This window comes from Barbus barbus (assembly GCF_936440315.1).
Source record: "Barbus barbus genome assembly, chromosome: 18".
Lineage (NCBI taxonomy): Eukaryota > Metazoa > Chordata > Actinopteri > Cypriniformes > Cyprinidae > Barbus > Barbus barbus.
This window is the reverse complement of record NC_136746.1, coordinates 29815757-29836972: the sequence shown is the minus strand read 5'-3', so window position 1 is coordinate 29836972 and position 21216 is coordinate 29815757. Positions and strand designations below refer to the sequence as shown.

Here is a 21216-nt window from a genome sequence, read left to right as displayed (position 1 = left end):
GCGGTAAATTATGACAATTTTCACTATTGGCTGAACGATGCATTTAATTAATAATATTAATGTATGTAAGATTGTTACATGATGCAGTGCATTGATAATGTACACGGTAGTTCATGTTGTTTCATTCAATAGTAGGGCTGCAAAATTTGTCTTTACGTTTTTGGTAATTTTTGGCAAGTTTCCAGAAATTCTCTCAAGTTTAAATAAAATATCCCAAAGTTTCCCAAAATTATGGGAAGTTTCTGGAAAGTTTCCACCTCTTTGCAACCCTATTGAAATCTGTTTTAAATATTCTTTTCTAATACTTGTATTAGAAGCTGATTTTAATTCAGGGACCTTATGGAATATCTGCAGTTTTGAAAATTAATTTGTTACACTGAAGGAGTAAAGTGAACATCAAAAGTTGATCAAAAATGTAAAAAAAGAAACATACAGAAGTGGCGAGCATCTAAATACATACACTTTACATTCAGCACTCTGAATATAATATACAAAACAATTAATTCATATACACTACCAGTCACAATTTTGGAATAATTTATTTGATCAAAAATACAGTAAAAATTATTAAATATTATCACAATTTAAAATACAACTGTTTTCTGTGTGAATATCTGTTCAAATTCAATTGATTTCAAAACTGAATATTCAGAATCATTACTACAGTCTTCAGTGTCACACTGATTTATTTATTTTTAATCATCCCTATTAAATTTTAACCTAAAATCTTGAATGTTATTTGCCAGCTACGCACATTCAGATAGTTAGAGAGTGTTACCAACCATCTCCATTTAACACAAACTAATACTGGTATTTATTTAGCAATGTTTCCCTGATCTAACTGTGCTCTATATTACATTAGACTACCTGTGTCTGGACTCTGTGTATGTGGGCTGTGAAGGAGAGATGCTGTTTCTGAGACCTCAGAACTCAGGTAAAGGAACTACAGAACATCTCATTACCATCACAGCTCAACAGCTGCCAATGAAGAGTCAGTATTAGATGCAACACACAGCAACTTTACATGTAGAATAACTCAACACTTGCATGTTCTTACGTGAATGCAGTTATTATAATTGTTATTAGTTCATTAATTCTGTTCCTGTTGTCTTCTCAGCCTCCTGTGATGCATTTTTTCTGGCTCCTGAGTTTCAAGAACATGGAATTGTGACGGAAAAGGTTTGTTTCTGTCTAGTAGATGCCGTCTGTTTAAACGAATGTGGTTTACAGTGTGTTTTTGCTCGTCTCTAGGCGTGTGTGTATGGGGTAGCAGCTGTTCTCTGGGCTACAGCTAAGTTTCATTTGTCTCCTAATCAAAAGCTGGCCATGCCGAGAAAACTCAAGAGACTTCTGCTTGAGATGGCCAAAAGAACTCCAATCGAAAGACCTTCTATTGAAATGGCGAAAAAGGTACTTGAGAATGATTTATTTAGTCTTTAAAAAATGTGGAGTCATGCTTAAAGTAATATTTCACTCCAAAATATAGGATAAGATTATATAAGAGTTTGATATTTATTATAAAGAAAAATAAAACAAACAACAAAAATTAACTCTCTCTCTCTATACGTGTGTGTGTGTGTATTATATATTTAATAATATGAAACATTTAAAAATTATGTGCATTTTCAGGATTGATATAGTCAAATTTATTTGTATATGATTATATATGAATCATTATTTATTTAATTATAATTAATTATTTATTCATAATGTAATTACAGTCTTAATGGTCCTAAATTAGATTTAATTTTCTTTATGCATTGAATGCATTTCTGTTTTTTCATCCAAACACAGTCTCTGTTTTCTCTTGTAGCATATGCATCCAGGCTGTTTCTCTATGCTAATGTGCTTTATGTCGTCTGTTATATTTCAGTCTTGCCGTGACTACCTCTGCCGCCAGGGAACGAGTGCCGAGAGCGTGTGGACGCAGATCATCAGCCGAGTTCAGCAGGTGAAGCGTCACACCTCGTTCATACGGATCTGATGGAGTCACGCGGGGCAGGGTTTCATCAGTCCTGTGATCTTGTCTTTTCGGTTTTATTTAGTCTCTTCTGTTTGTGTGTTTCACCCGCCTCCAACTGTCTCAGAAATATCATCTCTGCCTGAATCTGTCCCTCCTTCTGCTGCATTAAACATGCCAATCCAGAGATATCAGCGGCAAACAGGCGTCCCTGTAGGCACCGAACCATCCAAAGTCATCTCTGTCCTATTTGCACATCTGCTATACATTGTTTTGACTCCAGTTTCCTAATAGTCATGATTTTTTCATGAGTTCCCACAGGAATGTTATTGCGTAGAGGTTGTGTTTAAGGCAAGACAGCACTGCTGAATAGGGTAAAAAAAATAACTAATATTTATCATCATACTTTTTTTATATTACAAATTTTCTAAAATGTTATGTTTAAATAAGTGTTATTGAAGTGGAGAAAGAAACTCATTTTGAGAAAACAGCCTTGAAAGATATGCATTGTTACTGAAATCTACAGATATAAAAAGTGCAATAATAAAATCAAGCGAATGGTATATGAAGAAACCCCTCTGTAAAAACATTCACAACATAGATATCAATAAAGCTGTAAAGCTTGGAGTCTGTAAGTGCTGCTGAAGTGGAGAGAAAATCTTGTTAAACATATGTATTGTAATTGAAATCTACAGACATAAATAGGAAAAAATGCAAGAGTAAATCAATCGAATGATATATGAAAAAACCCCTCTATAAAAACTCTCAGAATTTAGATAAGAACAAAACTGTAAAGTTTGGTGTATGTAAGTGTTACTGAAATGGAGAAACAAACTCGCAGCCTTCAGAAAATATGTATTGCTATTGAAACCTACAGATGCAAATAGATAAATAGTAATAAAATCAGTGTGAACAAATCCCTCTATAACAACCTTCAAAATATAGATAAGAATAAAACTCTAAGATTTGATGCAAGTGTTACTGAAGTGGAGAAACAAACTCATTTTGAGAGAACGGCATTGCTTTTTTGCATGCATTTTGCATGTTTTCTGTCTACTAGTCTGAAAAAAGAAAAAAAAAACATGAAAAGCTGAATAACCCAAAATCTGAAAATTCACCAGTGCATGAAAAACACAATGTCTTGCCTAAAGTATCAACTTTGCCTCAGAGGTTTCTAATAAAATGCTTTAGACAAAATAAAAATAGAAACAAATGAAGAATAAATCCCAGCTTCTCGCATCAGCGTAACAGCAGTCAGTCCAAACGCTCTTCTGTAACTCTTTCCTGTCTTATTGCATGAACTTCAGTCAACTAGTTTCTCATAATAAACCTGGTTTCATTGAAGGCATTCGATGGGAATAGAGATACAGAGGAATCATCTTCTCCTGAGTGTGCTGAAAACCCATCTGACCCACACTTGGGAGAAGTTAAGACAGGTGCGAGTCATTCTGTCCATTTGCATTTTTAACATTTCAGATTAAATAGATTAAACTCACAACTCTCAGAATATTTTCAGGTCATATTTCACCCTAAAATCAAAAGAAAGAAGAAATAAATTATTTTGTGCATGAAGAAAGCCTATTTTTAAATTGTCATTATTATTTTCATCAATTAAGCACATTTTACCCACTTATTTACTGCAAAAACGTATATATGCATGTATGTATATGTGTGTGTGTGTGTGTGTATAAAATATTTACAAATTTTATTTATATTTTAGGTTTATATTATTAAGTATTATTTTAATTTATAAAATATTATTTTACTTTTTTACAATGTTACATTTTATTTTTACTTTATTGTATTATTTTTACATATTTTATTGTACATTTTATTCTTTTTTATCTTCTTGTTTTCACATTTGTTATTAATTAATTAATTAATTAATTAATTTTTAATTTACTTGCCCATGTTAAAAAAACACCCCCAGCTCAAACTCTAATGCTATGTTTTTTTTTTGTCAAAATCACAGATTTTTTCATTATAGAGCTCATTATAGAACAAATTATACCTTTGTTTGAATTGTCTTATGTCACTATATATATATATATATATATATATACATATGTATGTATATACTCAAAAGTAAAACATCTGGCTACATTAGCATAATGAGTTTTTTTCAGTTTTTGAGGGGAAATGTGCTTTTACCATTAAAATGATGTTATTTTCATTATGTAAAATATAAGTTCTTATTTGAGGGTGAAATGTGATCTGCGCACGTCTTTCATGAGAGCCACCCTGTTGTGTAATAACTGTATGTGGGCTGTATATTATTGTCCTTCTCATGTGTTGGGTGTTAATCTGCAGGTGTGTTTGTTTGTGTTGTCTTTCTCTCAGGTTTTGTCCCATTGGCCAGCGAGGGCCGGTTGGAGCCTGTAGCTGGTCCAGTTCCCCATCATTACCCAGAATCCTCCAGCAGCGTCAGACTGCCCGAGGCCTTCACCTCTCCTGCCACACACTTCAGCCCCATCATACTGACTCATCACCCGCAGTCCGAGCTGTAGGTCTGCAAACACAATCCCAGAATGCATCATTGTTTAGCATGAGATTGAGTCATCAGTGAATTACTGAATCAGCTACTTGTGCTCACAATATGCTGATTAATGACGGTGAATGCTGTTAGTTTGACACATTTTAACCTGGATGATCAAATTCTGCAAGCCACTGAGATTGAGGTTTTAGTGTGTTGTCAAGATCATATTTTATAAAGTCCAATATTATCTATCTTGACCAGGGTTATTTTAGGATTATTAATTTACTATTATAATTTGAATTCATATTTTGAAACAGTATTTTTATACTTTTAGTTTTAATTCTAAATTTAGGTACATTTTAGCTATTTTATGTGTTTTTTGTATTGCTTTTTTAATTATTTGTTTACTTGTTTATTGTTATGTTAGTTTTTATTTATTCCATTTTCCAGTTCATAATTTTAGTGCTATTAGAAATGTAAGTACTTCGACTTAAACTGGAACTGGACCGATCTAAAATAGTAAAATAGTTTTAGTTTACAGTAACTCTGGTCTGAACCCCTAAAGTTTAAAACTGAACTCAGGTTTAAGTCCTAATGTTCTTGTTTGAACTATTTTCCAGGATTGCCAGTGGACTCTCTGTTGAGGACATCACAGTTGAAGGGATCCTGCGAGAGCCAGATGAACAGGAAGAGAGCGGCGCTGAGGATGATGGGACGGCCGGTGTTTTCTCGGTCGGTTATTCATCATCCTCCAGCTGTAAGACTCCGGTGACTCCCCAAATAACCAATCAAGAAACAGATGGCCAGCCACACTTCCCTGCCTTGTCCTGTGCTAATGGGATTTGTAACAACTTCCTGCTACAACAAGACCCGCTGACAGGAAGTCTGACCCTACTTCCTGTTCAGATCGCAGTGCTTCAGCCAATCACAGGCGCGGATGACTTCAGCACAGAACCCCTGAAAGCTTCTGCTGGCAGTGTGAGGAATGAAAGCGTGTGTGTGACCCACAGAGCCTCGGGGACAGATATAAGAGCTCAGCCCAACGCTGTGCATCACTGCATGAAACGCTGGCGTCTGCTGCACATCATCGAGCTGCTCAGAGAAGAGTTCGCTTTTGATGCCGACCTGGAGAATGGAGTCCAAGATCTGGCTATGGGTAAAAAATGGATTGAATACAAAAATATTAGAGAAGCTAGTGTTGTTGTTGTTTTTAAATAAGCAGTTAGTAAAGGAATAGAGTGCAAGTCTAAAAGGGGCATTTTTTAATTTTTTATTTTGAAGAATAGAATTTGAATAGTGAGTGTCAAATAAAGATGGAAAATATGTGTTTTTAGCCGATTTTGTTTTGCCGTGTTTTTCTTCATATTTTACTTATTAAAATAAAATGCGTAAAAGTATATGTTTACATTTATTCTGTTTTATATTTTATTATTTTTATTTTTAGTTGTAGCATTTTTACATATTTTATTTTACATTTTATTCTCTTTTTTTTACGTTTATATTTTAATTTATTACATTTAATTATTTTTGTAATTATTTTGTTTTACAAATTTTACGTTTTAATAATTGTATTTTATTTTTTTATTATTTGACATATTTCATTATACACGTTAACATTACTTTATTATTTTTAAGTATTATTTAAAAAATGTTTTAATATTTTTAACAACTTTTGCATTTTTATTGTATTATTTTAACTTTTTTTTTTTTTTTTTTTTTTTTTTTTTACATTTTTGTATTTTACATTTGTTATTTATTACTTTTTTAAAGTTTAGTTTAATTTACTTTCCCGTGTTTAAAAACAAAAAACAAACAAAAAAACAGCTCATCCTTAAGTTCAGGGGCGTTCACTTTAAGAGAAATAAACTACACGAGTCAACATTTGAAGAGGATCAAAACCTTTCATCAAAGCTGTCCTAAAACCTAAAACCGAAATGCGTTCTTGTCTTAGGACAACTTTGATGAGCTTTTTTGATCCGCTTCAAAGGTTGACTAAATAATTGTTTATTTGTTTATTAATAACGGAATACATTTAAAAAAGAAAACGACATAACTGTTGTGTTTATGTAAGAGTATGCCACTTTTTTTTTTAAGAAGTCTTAATCAGTTCTTTGTTGTTGGAAGAGTCTTAAAGGACTCCTTCATGACTTGTGGTGTGTTTCCAGGAGAATACATCTTCTCTTTAGAAACCCTCCGGTTTGAGACCTTTTGTCGAGCGATAACGGAGAAGTTCGGTGATCTGTACTGGGATCAGAAGCTGCTGAGTGACCTGCACCATCTGATCAACCAGCATTCATGCCCACGGTGAGCATTATAACACATAAACCCAGATCTCCACCTGCTTTACCTTCTGCTGGGCAAGTCAAATAAATGGATCCTTATTTAAAAATAATTAGATATTTCTACTGGAAGACTAGACAACAATACCAAGTAGGAAAATCCTACTTCTTTTATGTTGTTTTTTTGCAGTGTACCAAGACACATGATATGAGGAATCAAGATATATTATCTTGCACAGTTTTGCTGTAGATTTATCTTGTAAGGTGTTTAGGAAAAACAAATATGAGAAAAATAGGTTAAGCATTTTTGCAGTTAATTCAGAAAGCAAGGCAAAAACATAATAACAAACTAAATAAATAAAATCAGCCAATTAATTAAAAAACTTAGTTGAATATATTATCTTATCTACAGTTCTGCTTCTTAAGTAGATTTATCTTGTTTTAGCAGATGCAGATTAAGAAAAAAAATTGCATTACATAAATAAAAAAAACTTTTACCAATTAATTAAATAAAATATGCCAGTGAATCTTACACAGTTTTGTTTCTTTTTAAGTAGATTTATCTTGTTTTAGGGACGTTTAGAAAAAAACACAAGAATAATGCCAATTAAGAAAATAGTTTTTGTAGTACAGATACAGAGAGCAAAGCAATAAATAAATAAATAATAATAAATTAATCGTCTTCTAAATAAATAAAATATGCCAATTAATTTACAAAACTCTTAATTCAAGATACATTATCCTACAGTTTTGCTTCTTACGTAGATTTATCTTGCTTTTTGAGATGTTAAGAAAAACAACAAAATATTTTAATATTTTTAATTAAACAGATACAGATTGCAAGACACAAAAAAAAAATACATGCATGAATGAATGAATGCATGAAAGGATGCATGAATGAATAAATGAATGCATGAATGAATTAATGAGTGAGTGAGTGAGTGAGTGAATGAAAGGATGCATGAATGAATAAATGAATGCATGCATGAGTGAGTGAGTGAGTGAATGAATGAATGCATGCATGAATGAATGAATGAATGAATTAATTAATTAATGAGTGAGTGAGTGAGTGAATGAATGCATGAAAGGATGCATGAATGAATGAATGAATGAATGAATGCATGTGTGAGTGAGTGAATGAATAAATGCATGCATGAATTAATTAATTGAGTGAGTGAGTGAATGAATGAATGCATGAAAGGATGAATGAATGAATGAATGAATGCATGCATGAGTGAGTGAGTGAGTGAATGAATGCATGAATTAATTAATTAATTAATGAGTGAATGAATGAATGCATGAAAGGATGCATGAATGAATAAATGAATTCATGAATGAATTAATGTATGCATGCATGCATGAATTAATTGAATGAATGAATGAATGAATGACAATCGACTGATCATTATTGAACAGCTCACATACAGGTTTGTTTTTCTGAAATGCACAAACGCCTTTAGCTTTGAATTTGAATTTCAGTCACATGAGACCTTCTCAAGAAACCCTCGAGACACAAACATATGTCCACTTCCACTCCACTCATCATCAGTAATCAGGCCAGAATCATTTCAGGAAAAGCTGTTGATCCCTATGGAAACCGAGTCCTCGAGAGTCCTCCAGATCAGGCACTGATACAGCGCACACCTCTGGCTGCGAGAGCGTCACATGAAGCCAGAGACACACAATAGTGTCTTTCTCACAGCGGATCACATGCTGTCCGATCTGCAGCTGTGAGGAGACACGGCTCGGGGTGTTACAGATGCGCTCTGCTCGGGGCTCGAGGGGTTAAACGCCGGCGCAGGTGAGCTGGAGCATCAACTCAGATCAAAAGATGTGTTTTTATAACTCATGGTGCTCTGATAAAGCATAAAGGAACCATTCTGCAGTTCTCTGGTAGGGGTTTTGGAAGAAAAAACTGGTTGTCTGTACCGCAAAGAAAAAATACTTAAACTGTATTTTTGTTGTTGTTGCTTTTCCCAACGTCCTTAAAGCAAGATAAATCTACTTCAGAAGCCAAGCTGTGTAAGATAATGTGTCTTGAATTAAGTGTTTTTTATCATTATTTGGCTGATTTAATTTATTTATTTAGTTAGAAGATGGTTTTTTGTTTTTTGTCTGCCTTTCTGTATCAATAATTCTCTTAATCTATATTTATCTTGTGCTTTTTCTAAACATCCTTAAAGCAAGAAAAATCTACTTGAATTAAGTGTTTGTTTATGAATTGGCAGAATTTTTTTATTTTAATGTTTTATGGTTTGTTTATTTATTTATACCTGCCTTTATGTATCTGTACTGCAAAAATAAAATAATTCTTAAACTGTAATTTGTCTTTTTCTAAACATCCCAAAACAAGACAAATCTACCGAAGAAGCAAAACCATGTAAAATAAGGTATCTTTGAATTAAGTGAGGTTTTGAAATGTGTTTTTATTTTTTCAATTATTGTCAGATTTTATTTAGTTTAATTGTTTTCTGTATCTGTAGGGCAAAAAAAAATCTGTTTTATAGATTAAATGTATGTAATTTGTTTTTGTTGTGCTTTTATCTGCTTAAAAAGCAAAATCATGTAAGATAATATATCTTTAATTGTTTTTTTTTCCCTTGGCAAATTTTATTTTAGTTATTTTATTTTAGTGCATTGTTTATTTGTCTTGCTTTCTGTATCTGTACTGCAAAAATAATTTTCTTAATCTGTATTTTTTTCTTCTAAACATTCATAAAACAGGATGAATATAATAGCTTCAAGTTTTTTTGTTTTTGTTTGTTTGTTTGTTTTTTAATTTATTGGCAGATTTTAGTTCGGAGACCGTTTATTATTGTTTTGTGTTGCTTTCTGTATCTGTGGTGCAGAACAATAATCTCATAATCCATATTTCTGTCAGGGTTTTAGTAAAAATATTTAAACATCCTTAAAATAAGATACATTTGCTTAAAAAGAAAAACTGTAATGTTTAATATATTTAGAATTAAGTTTATTTAAATGCATTGGTGGATTTTTAAATTGAGTTAAACCCGTTTAGTTAGCTTCTGACGTTTAGATATTTTTACTGGAAAACAGTGCAAAAGTATTGGTTGATTTTATTTTTTCTAAAAAGTTTTTTTTTTTTTTTGTCATGTTTTCTTGTCAAAATATCTAAGATGAATAAAAAAACCCCCATTGATTTGTTTTCTACTTATAAATTGCTTGTAAATTGCACTGGCTTTAGACGTTTAGATATTTTACTGGACAATGTTGTGTTATTTGCTCTTCTGTGAGTGTTTGCGCTGTGCTGTGCTGTTTTTATTCATTCATTGGCTTTGCTCAGATGTTTTGAGCTGTGTAATGTTCTGTGTTACAGAGCTTGTGTTGTTTTTCTCTCTCTCTCTCTCTCAGCGTCTCTGATGAACAGCCCTCCTCAAAGGCAGTGGAAAGGGCAGCAGCATCGCTCCAGAGCGCCAGACAGTGTTTGTCCAGAGAGGAAAAGGCTCATCTTGACCACAATGCCAACCTCTGGCCTTTAGATCGACAGGAGAACCAGCTGAACGAGATGAAGAAAGAACCCGAATGCTGCAAACTAAATGAGCTTAAATACAGAGAAACAGCAGATGGACAAAACCTAGAGGAGACGTGCTGGAGACGAGACACACAGGAAGTGACATCAGAGGAGGACAACAAAGGTAAGACTGCTTTCTGTCATCAACATGAAAAATAAATAACTGATCAATAATTAATCAAAAAAATCTGTCATTCAATTCTGAAACCACTTTCCTTTTCTGGAAAGGCTGTGCTGGCTATTAGTTAATGTCAACAGTAAATTAATGCGGGTTAATCTTAAATTAATAGTTCAGAAATGAAAGTGTGCTGTAAATGTGCTCACCCTCAGTTCATCTGAGATCAGGATGGGTTTGTTTCTTCATCAGGTTTGTAGAAATGTGTCTCTGCATCAGTGTCTCAGCAATGGTTGCTCTGCAGTGAATGGGTGCCGTCAGAATGAGAGTCCAAACAGCTGATAAAAATAAATTTTCATTTTTGGCCTGATCTATTTATTTAATGCATTGAAGAAAATGGCAACAACAGAGAATAAAGAAGAACTTAAAAATATGGTGTTTTACTCAGATGGACATTCAGTGCTGTTTTATTTATCTCTGTTCAGATGTTATAGTCAGATTAGTGTTTAGGGGTGAATGATGGCCTGTTTTAGTGATGTTTTTCGGGTTTTATAACTTTGATTGACTGTTGAAAGCAAATATAAAAGAGCGAGTGTTTTTCGGTGCTGCCAGACACTGAGAGCTCATGCTGCTTGTGAGAGGAAAGGAGTTGCCAGGAAACCAAAGCTGATGATGGTAGTTTTCATCCCGTCTGTCGCCCAGCGCTCTCCATTCTGCTCGTTCCAAACACTCGCAGTGATGTTTTCCTTCGTCTTTTATGGTCTTTGTGCTCCTGCTCATCACACACACACACACACACACACACACACACAGTGCAAAATAGATTGGGAAGTCGTGGCCTAATGGTTAGAGAGTCGGACTCGTGATCCAAAGGTTGTGGGTTCGAGTCTCGGGCTGGCAGGGATTGTAGGTGGGGGGAGGGAATGTCCAGTGCTCTCTCCACCCTCAATACCACGACTGAGGTGCCCTTGAGCAAGGCACCGAACCCCCAACTGCTCCCCGGGCGCTGCAGCATAATGGCTGCCCACTGCTGTGTGTGTGTGTGTGTGTGTGTGTTCACTGCTCCGGGTGTGTGTTCATGGTGTGTGTGTGTTCACTGCTCCGGGTGTGTGTTCACTGCTCCGGGTGTGTGTTCATGGTGTGTGTGTGTTCATGGTGTGGGTGTGTTCACTGCTCCGGGTGTGTGTTCACTGCTCCGGGTGTGTGTTCACTGCTCCGGGTGTGTGTTCATGGTGTGTGTGTGTTCATGGTGTGGGTGTGTTCACTGCTCCGGGTGTGTGTTCACTGCTCCGGGTGTGTGTTCACTGCTCCGGGTGTGTGTTCATGGTGTGTGTGTGTTCATGGTGTGGGTGTGTTCACTGCTGTGTGTGTGTGTGTGTGTGTGCACACGTTGGATGGGTTAAATGCAGAGGCTGAATGTCACTTCACAACTTCATAAACAAACACACACACTTACAGCAAACTGCAGGTGTAAATCACACATAAACATGTCCCAATGAAAAACCAGAAGGAACAAATAAGGAAAAAGAAAAGGCAAGTATGTCAATACAAAATGTTGTGTTTGAAAGTTAGCATAGATAATCAGAAAGAGATAAACAGATGGACCAATGAATGGATAGATATTCAGATAGATAGATAGATAGATAGATAGACAGACAGACAGACAGACAGACAGACAGACAGACAGACAGACAGACAGACAGACAGACAGACAGACAGACAGACAGACAGACAGACAGACAGACAGACAGACAGATAGATAGATAGATAGATAGATAGATAGTCAGACAGATTTTACATGGCATGTTCGTTACAATTAAGCGTGCATTTTTCTCATATTACACTATATTACATATACATATCTCGTATTACATATGACTTCACCCTAACAAAAACTAGAAAACCTTTGTTTTCTCCTTTCTTTAATCTTTCCCTGTCTAGCTTGTACTTATTTGAACAATGTTTGAAACTATTTGAAAGTATTACGAGCACTTCCTGTCTGTTTGCCTCTTTATGAATCGCTTTATGTATTCCCCAATTGTAAGTCACTCTGAAAAAAAGCATTTGCTAAATTAATAAATGTAAATGTAAATGTACAGTAATGAGAGTGGGATATTTTTTTTTTTTTTTGCTATGCACAATGAGAATTTTTGAATAAATGTGTGAAATTTTTATAAATATAATCTGAATGCAAAAGTCACAATGCAAATAAATTCTAATAGAAAAGTGTTGGTTTTGGGGTGTGATGTGATGGAGTTAGGTTCAGTGAGAGCATCTCTGTGTTGTGTGTGTTGTGTGTGTGTGTGTGTGTGTGTGTGTGATAGGGCTGATGGATCTGATGGCTCCAGACGGTGCAGAGTGTGTGCTCACTCCTGACCGCTCGGAGCTGGACACGGATGACTGTGACTCTGTGATGTCTGAGCAGACGCTCTCGGGCTGCAGCGGCCCTCGGCGGGCCCCACCCGGCTCCTGGGCTCTGGCTCTGTACGGGGACGACTGCTTCGGTCCGGATGTGCTGGAGTACACACAGAATCTCAGCGGTCACAGCCAATCGCCCACGCTGGAGGACAAATCACAGGTATCTAATCTGTCCATGCACGGGTCATATTTACCCCAAATCTAAAGAAAAAATAAGAAAACAAAATTAAGCATGCTCTTTGAACCATTAACATGTTGTTTTTATGAAGCATTAAATTATTTTCATGACAATTAAACACATTTTCACCACAATTATCAGTTTTGTTTTTGTAATAATTTTTATTCACAGTGGTGATTCCACTGTTTAATTTTAATTTTGATGTTTAATTTCCACTGTATATTTTACTTTTTTTATATAATTAGCAAAATATTTAAAGCAGTGCAATGACCCATAAATAAAATATAAATAATTTAGAATTTAAATAATGTATCAGTGTTATTTTTAGTACCATTTAGATACTATTACAATTTTTAATATTTTAAATTAGATTTTATTTATAAATTTTATTTTTTCACTATAATTTAGTTCACTTTTTAATACTTTTTGTTGTGTTTTTTTTATTTATAAAATTGTTTTATTTAATGTTTTATAGTTTTTATTTATTTGTTTTAGTTTATTTAGTTTTATGTATTTTATTACTTCAGGTTAAATGTTGCCTTGGCAACTAGCTGAAATAAAATAAGTTTAATTTTATTTAATTTTATTTCAGTTAATGCTTATTTAGTTTCAAATGATACATGTTTTTATGATTTTAAGGTTAATGTTAATAATCCTGTAATATACTGTTGTTTATATATATATATATATATATATATATATATACATATAGAGATTTTAGCATGAAAATAATTGAATGAAAATAATGTCACAATGCAAAACATTTTAATTTATGCAAAATAATTTCCTAGTTATTTCTTTAGATTTTGGGACGAAATAAGATTTTTTTTTCCCCTCTGTTGTTGATTTTTCCTCGTGTCTACTCTATCATTGTCCTAATGCTGATTTCCGGTGTTTATTTAATGCTAACTGTACTGAAAGGACCCTCATTTCATAGAGCCAGAGTTTTTCCAGGTACAGTATCCTGAACAATCTTTATTTTCATCAGAAGAGCTTTAGTGAATAAAGAACTTCCATCAATCATATTTTGAAAGAACCGCATGCATCAAACATTCAGAATCAGGAACAGAAAATGGACAGTGTGCATTTTGATTGGGTCCAAGTATAGCATTAGATATGTACATGATAATATCTAATATTTATAGCAGAATATGAGCGCTCAGTGTGTGTGTGATGCTTTGATGGTGGTTTCTGAGGAGCTCTACTGTCACGGTACGCCCCCAGGAATGGCGTGGAAAGACGAGGTCAGGGTCCAAATGCAGGTAAGGCTTTTAATGAAACAAACAAAGGCCAACACGGCACAACAAACACTTAAGCACGACAGATCACAAAATGGCAAGACAAGTAATGAACCCACACCAGAGTGGTGGGAGAGGGGAGACTAAATAGTCAGTGGCTAATGGGGAACAGCTGTGGGTGTACTGAGTGTGATGATGCGGCAGGTGTGTGTTATATGGGAGAGGAGTCCGGGAGAACGGGAGATGGCGGCCTCCTGTGGCGCCAGGGAGAAGTGCAGGACCCGGACTCGTGACACTACCCCTCCCTAAAGGAACGGCTTCCAGACGTTCCACCAAGCGCAAAAGTCTGGAGGGAGGTGGAACCAGGGGATGGTGAAACAGGGGAGGGGAGGGATGGCGGGCCAGGTCCATGTGAAGGCAGAGGGCCTGGAGACAGAGACCAAGCAGGAGACCGGGGCGGATTCGGAGGGTTGGACCAGGGAGACTCCAGCCGAACAGGAACCCCAGCGAACGGCCAGGGTGGGACCGGAGGGACAAACCAGGCGGGCACCGCCGCCTCGGGAGTGCTGTGAGCGGGTACCGCCGCTTCGGAAGCCTTGAGAGCGGGCATTGCCACCTCGGGAGCTTCGTGAGTGAGCACCACTGTCTCGGGAGCTTCGTGAGCGAACGCCGCGCTCTCAGGAGGAACGTGAGTGATCACAGCTGTCTCAGGAGCTTCGTGAGCGAACGCCGCGCTCTCAGGAGGAACGTGAGTGAGCACAGCTGTCTCGGGAGCTTCGTGAGTGAGCACAGCTGTCTCGGGAGCTTCGTGAGCGAACGCCGCGCTCTCAGGAGGAACGTGAGTGACCACAGCTGTCTCGGGAGCTTCGTGAGCGAACGCCGCGCTCTCAGGAGGAACGTGAGTGATCACAGCTGTCTCGGGAGCTTCGAGAGTGAGCACAGCTGTCTCGGGAGCTTCGTGAGTGACCACAGCTGTCTCGGGAGCTTCGTGAGCGACCACAGCTGTCTCGGGAGCTTCGTGAGCGACCACAGCTGTCTCGGGAGCTTCGTGAGCGACCACAGCTGTCTCGGGAGCTTCGTGAGCGAACGCCGCGCTCTCAGGAGGAACGTGAGTGAGCACAGCTGTCTCGGGAGCTTCGTGAGCGAACGCCGCGCTCTCAGGAGGAATGTGAGTGAGCACAGCTGTCTCGGGAGGAACGTGAGTGAGCACAGCTGTCTCGGGAGGAACGTGAGTGAGCACAGCTGTCTCGGGAGGAACGTGAGTGAGCACAGCTGTCTCGGGAGGAACGTGAGTGAGCACAGCTGTCTCGGGAGGAACGTGAGTGAGCACAGCTGTCTCGGGAGCTTCGTGAGCGAACGCCGCGCTCTCAGGAGGAACGTGAGTGATCACAGCTGTCTCGGAAGCCTTGTGAGCGGGCACCGCCGCTAACTCCACCCTGAAGGTTGAGCCGCTCATCCATAGAACCAGGTTGATGTACTCCTCCAGCGACTCCTCAGGGTCCCAGAATGGCGTCAGGGACTTGAAGGGCTCGGCTAGGCCACCCCTGAAAAAGACCATAAGACAGGTCTTCTCCCTCTCCGATCGCCGAGCCAAATCGAAAAACTCCCTGGCGTACTCCTCCGTGCTCCGGACTCCCTGGCGAATGTTGAGGAGCCTCCCTGCTGGACCCATGTGTGGTGGGTTCATTCTGTCACGGTACGCCCCCAGGAATGGCGTGGAAAGACGAGGTCAGGGTCCAAATGCAGGTAAGGCTTTTAATGAAACAAACAAAGGCCAACACGGCACAACAAACACTTAAGCACGACAGATCACAAAATGGCAAGACAAGTAATGAACCCACACCAGAGTGGTGGGAGAGGGGAGACTAAATAGTCAGTGGCTAATGGGGAACAGCTGTGGGTGTACTGAGTGTGATGATGCGGCAGGTGTGTGTTATATGGGAGAGGAGTCTGGGAGAACGGGAGATGGCGGCCTCCTGTGGCGCCAGGGAGAAGTGCAGGACCCGGACTCGTGACATCTACAGGACGAGCGGAGCTGCAGTCGGACTTCAAAGCGCTGACCATCGATCTGTTACCATAGAGAGAAATCCAGAGTCTGCATCCTGATCACATGCACTACTGATCTAAACTTACAGTCAGTAAGATACGTTATAAGCAAGCATGCATTAAATCAATCAAAAGTGACATTTAATATTTCTATTTCAAATAAATGCTGTTCTTTTGAACTTTCTATTGAAAAATGAAATGTATCACAGTTTCTGCAAAAATTTCAAATGTTTTCAACATTGATAATAATCAGAACTGTTTGTTGAGCAGCAAATCAGTATATTATTATGATTTCTGAAGATCATGTGACACTGAAGACTGCAGTAATGATGCTGAAAATACAGCTGCAGATCACAGAAATAAATTACAGTTTAACACATATTCACTTAGAAAACAGCTGTTTTAAATTGTAATAATATTTCACAATTTTTACTGTATTTGTTATCTAATAAATGCAACTTTGGTGAGCAGAAGATACTTACCAAGTTTACATACCAAACATCTTCATCACGTTGGCTCCATATTGTTTATCCTGAAATCAAGATTGACCCACCTACGCAGCTAAAAGCAGCTTCTGATGGAAGGCGGTTTTACTTAAGCTGTCATTTATGGTCATTATGTGGTTATTTTGGTTATTTTCATTACTAAATCAAAAAGTAAATAAAAAAAAAAAGTTAATGCAACATTTCTAATTTTAACGTAATTTAACTCTATGCACTAAAATGAAAACTACATTTTAACAAATAAATTATTAAAAAATTACAAAAAAAACCCTACTAAAATTACAGATTTCAAACTTCAAAAATTAAAAAAAACTTTAAAATTAAAATGCATGGAAAATATAAAAATAAAAACTGATTCAAAATATTAATAAAAGCTATAATAGTATCTCAATAATATTAGAATAACACTGGTCCAAGCTAGATCAAGATATGATTGATTGTGACCTACCAGCTGGTCAAACTGGTTAGTGTTGGAAACCCACTGCCATGTCTCAAAGCCCAGATGCGTGGAGAAGTTGTCTTTTTCCAGCAGGGAAGCTGGTGAAATAAAAACACGAATCCTGTGTTCTATTGTCTGTGAATGCATTGCATGGTTGGTTTGCATGTATTTCCAGAGTTTAGTTGAGCATCGAGATCCATTTATTGATCTTTTCTTATCCTTGCTCTTAAACAGGAGCTTCACCAGCAGCTGATTATCGAGAGCAGAAATCTGAAAAAGACCACCGCTTTCTACCACAAGCTGATTCAGCAAGAGAGGAGAAATAAAGGTACGACAGAAAACCTGCCGCCTGTCCGTGAATTCCTCAGTACAGCGGTTCCTCGTTCCTCTCTCGTGTGTTTGAGCTGCTCGTCTGTATTTGTAGGTTCAGACACAAAGGCGATGGTGTCTAAAGTCAAGCTGCAGTTTGACGAGCTCAGAGAAAAAGTTGAGTTTCTGCAGTCTGTCAAGAAATATCTCCAGGTTTGTGCCAAAGCACCCGCTGCGTTTCCTCTGCTGTGGGTTTAAAGACTTTCTAAGCAATCATATTCTGCATTCACATTTATTGCATGCTTTTATCTTAAGCAGCATGACCTCGATGTTGTCAGGAACTACTAAATAATAAGAACTAGAGATCTGACTGTGAAGTGAAATCTGAGGAGCCAAATTCAAGCCTTTGGAAAACAGAATTGTTTGATTGTTAAAATAATAGTTTCTAATAATGATGATGATGATATTTATTGATTAATATCTGTTCAGTTCGATTAATATCGCTATCAGTTTATAATGAATTGGATAATAATGATAATATATTAAATGTATTATAAATAAACAATAATAATCTAATGGTAATAATAATAATAGTTATTATTAATTTAATTTAATAATATATATTTTTTATAATAATAATTTAATAATTGTATAATAATAATAATCTAATTGATTCTAAATTAGTAGTACTAACAATAATCTTTTAATAATAATAATAGAATATGTTATGAGTTTATAATAAATTAGATAATAATGGAAATCTAATTTATTATACATTAAAATAATAATTATAATAATACTAATCTATTAATAACATAATAATAGTTCATTAATAATAGATTGTAATATGAGCTAATACTACTACTAATAATAATAATCGTGTTTATAAATGTTAATAATATCAATCGTTTTTTATAATATTGATAATAATACAATTTAAATATTATTGTTATCTATTTATAATAAATTCGATATTAATAGTAATCTGTCTAATTTATTCTAAATAAATAATAATAATAATAATAATAATGTTATCAGTTCATAAGTTGCATAATAATGGTAACCTAATTTATTATGAATAAAAAAAATAATCTATTAATAATAACAACAACAACAGAATAATTGCAATAAATAATAATTTCAACAATTAAACAATTCTATTTTACCTTGGCTTTAAATTTGGCTCATCCAATCAGATTTCACTTCACAGCCCTTAGTATTTATCCAGTATTTAGAAGTTCCAGCGTCTATCACCAAGGTCATGGGCTTGATTTTCAACACTGTGAACCTTAAGCTTTTTATATTAGCAGTGAGCCATATGAGGCCATGTGTGGTGATTTGACCACATATTTATAATTGCACAAGTGAGTTTGCAGCACAGGTGTTTCGTGTTGGTGTTGCAGGTGTTGTGTGTGGATCAGTGGGGTTTGGCGCTCTCTCTGCTGCCCTCTCTGGCTGTGTGTGGAGCTGCGCCTCTGGAGCTGCAGTGCTCGGATGATCCTGCGCTTCTGCACCTTCTGTGTGAGCAGCGCCGGGGCAAAGGCTGCCCGCTAGTGACCGCCACCGCCAGAGGCCTCATGGCCTACCTGTACGCCAGGTACTGAGTGTGTATGACTGCATGAGAACGACTGCAGCATGTTTTTAACTAATGACTCTGCCACTACTATAACCGTCGTCACACACGTCTGTTCTGACGCTAACAGGAACGCTCACTCCGAGGGGTTTATTCAGCAGTTTTTCTACACGTATCGCTACTTCTGCACCCCGGAGGAGCTTCTGCGGTTTCTAATGGACACATTTAACAGCACACTGGGGTACGAATAAATAAATATGAGCTCTGTAACACATTAAACTAGAAAAAGTGAACTGCTCAAGAAGAACTTTAGATAGATAGATAGATAGATAGATAGATAGATAGATAGATAGATAGATAGATAGATAGATAGATAGATAGATAGATAGATAGATAGATAGATAGATAGATAGATAGTCAGATGATAGATAGATAAATTTGATTTTGTCAAGCCCTCATAATTAAGATGTATAGAAAGTCTCAATCATCCTCAGTCTAACACTAATTAAATAATCATTTCCTATAAGTTAAATGACATGAAATGTAATTATGTTCTCCATTAATTGTGAAACTGCAGAGCGAATGAAGATCCCTCATCAGACAGAGCTAAAGTCTATCAGCGCACTCTGGATGTATTACACTTCTGGATTGAAGACGCACAGTTAGTGGACTCCAGCTCCAGCTCCAGCCTCCTGCAGACGCTCAACGCTTTCCTGACCGCTGAGGTCACAGACTTCAACTAGTTTAACTACTAAACTAACTGCTGCTGTAGACAGAATACTTGAATGCAGAGCTGAGTAGATTACTTACAAATTGTAGTCCATTAATGATTACATGATGAAAACGGTCATTAGTACTGTAACGTCATCTAGGTATTCTAATGTATTCTGACTACTTTTTAGATTACTTTTAGACTACTATTTATCTAAATTGTTTTAAACTCACCATTAAACATACTATACTGATATGAAAAAAGCGAAGAGAAAAAAAATGGAATATATGGTGTATGTATGTGTCCCGGTGCACACACGAGGGAGGACACAGGAACACGCAGATGAGGATGTAACTTCAAATCATAGTCTTTACTGATAACATCAAGGCAGGGCAAGACTGACACAGACAGGAACACCGGGGGGTAACGAGTAGACCAGACTCCATCTAACTCAACAGACAGGACTATAAATAAACAGGTAACTCATAGATAACGAGACAAACACAGCTGGACAATAATTAACTAATGATTACATATAACAAGGTCAGGAAACGAACCAAATATGGACACAAGAGGCGGGAACACATGACACACACGACAGAGGACTGACAGTATGTATATATATATATACTGTACACTGTATAAAATGCATTAAACCTTACATTAAACCAGGGTTTCCCAAACTGGGCTTAATGTAAGAATTGCAGTGGGTTTGTGAGTTGATAAAAGCTATTAATTAATTAAATCATAAAAATGTCAAATAAATTATTTAAACACTTGAACACTATAAATATTTAATTAGTTTACCTGCAAGTGTGACCATTAACTGTCATCAGATAATTTTATTTACATTAATTAAATGGATTTAAATGTGATTTACATGGCCATTCTATGTTGTTAATATAGTCAGAGCTAAATAGTGTGACACACAGTAGGATTTTTAGAAAGGAAATTTTGAAAGAGAAAAAAGAAGAATTAGGGAGAATCAATAAATTATGAATGATTTACTGCTATTGTTTGAATAATATGTAATCAAGTAATGCATAAAAAGTCACTGTCATCTGATTTTGAGCATTACCACAAAAATTGAGATTAAATATAAAATGTGGCCCTGGAGCACAAAACCAGTCTTAAGTCGCTGGGGTATATTTGCAGCAATAGCCAACAATACATTGTTTGGGTCAAAATTATTGATTTTTCTTTTATGCCAAAAATCATTAGGATATTAAGTAAAGATCATGCTTCATGAAGATATTTTGTAAATTTCCTACCATAAATATATAAAAACTTTTGTGGTCCAGGGTCACAAATGAATAAATAAGCTTTCCATTGATGTATGGTTTGGGCAATATTTGTCTGAGATACAACTATTAGAAAATCTGGAATCTGAGGGAGCAAAAAAATCTAAATATTGAGAAAATCACCTTTCAAGTTGTCC

At 36.3% G+C, this 21216-nt stretch overlaps 1 protein-coding gene across 1 annotated transcript in view; it reads left to right on the top strand.

The window, feature by feature from the left end:
* The window catches only part of LOC306884225 (kinase non-catalytic C-lobe domain-containing protein 1-like), a gene marked incomplete at its 5' end in the record, with an annotated part of 47675 nt that overhangs the window by 16582 nt on the left and 9877 nt on the right, over nt 1-21216 (top strand). The window contains 16 exons of the mRNA XM_079439944.1: nt 863-934; nt 1118-1179; nt 1252-1410; nt 1874-1951; nt 3306-3396; nt 4301-4463; nt 5057-5592; nt 6602-6740; nt 10088-10371; nt 12687-12940; nt 13880-13912; nt 17419-17512; nt 17609-17706; nt 18897-19090; nt 19197-19307; nt 19644-19791. Coding sequence (XP_079296070.1) covers nt 863-934; nt 1118-1179; nt 1252-1410; nt 1874-1951; nt 3306-3396; nt 4301-4463; nt 5057-5592; nt 6602-6740; nt 10088-10371; nt 12687-12940; nt 13880-13912; nt 17419-17512; nt 17609-17706; nt 18897-19090; nt 19197-19307; nt 19644-19791 — 2516 coding nt within the window. The remainder of the gene's footprint in view (nt 1-862; nt 935-1117; nt 1180-1251; nt 1411-1873; nt 1952-3305; nt 3397-4300; nt 4464-5056; nt 5593-6601; nt 6741-10087; nt 10372-12686; nt 12941-13879; nt 13913-17418; nt 17513-17608; nt 17707-18896; nt 19091-19196; nt 19308-19643; nt 19792-21216) is intronic.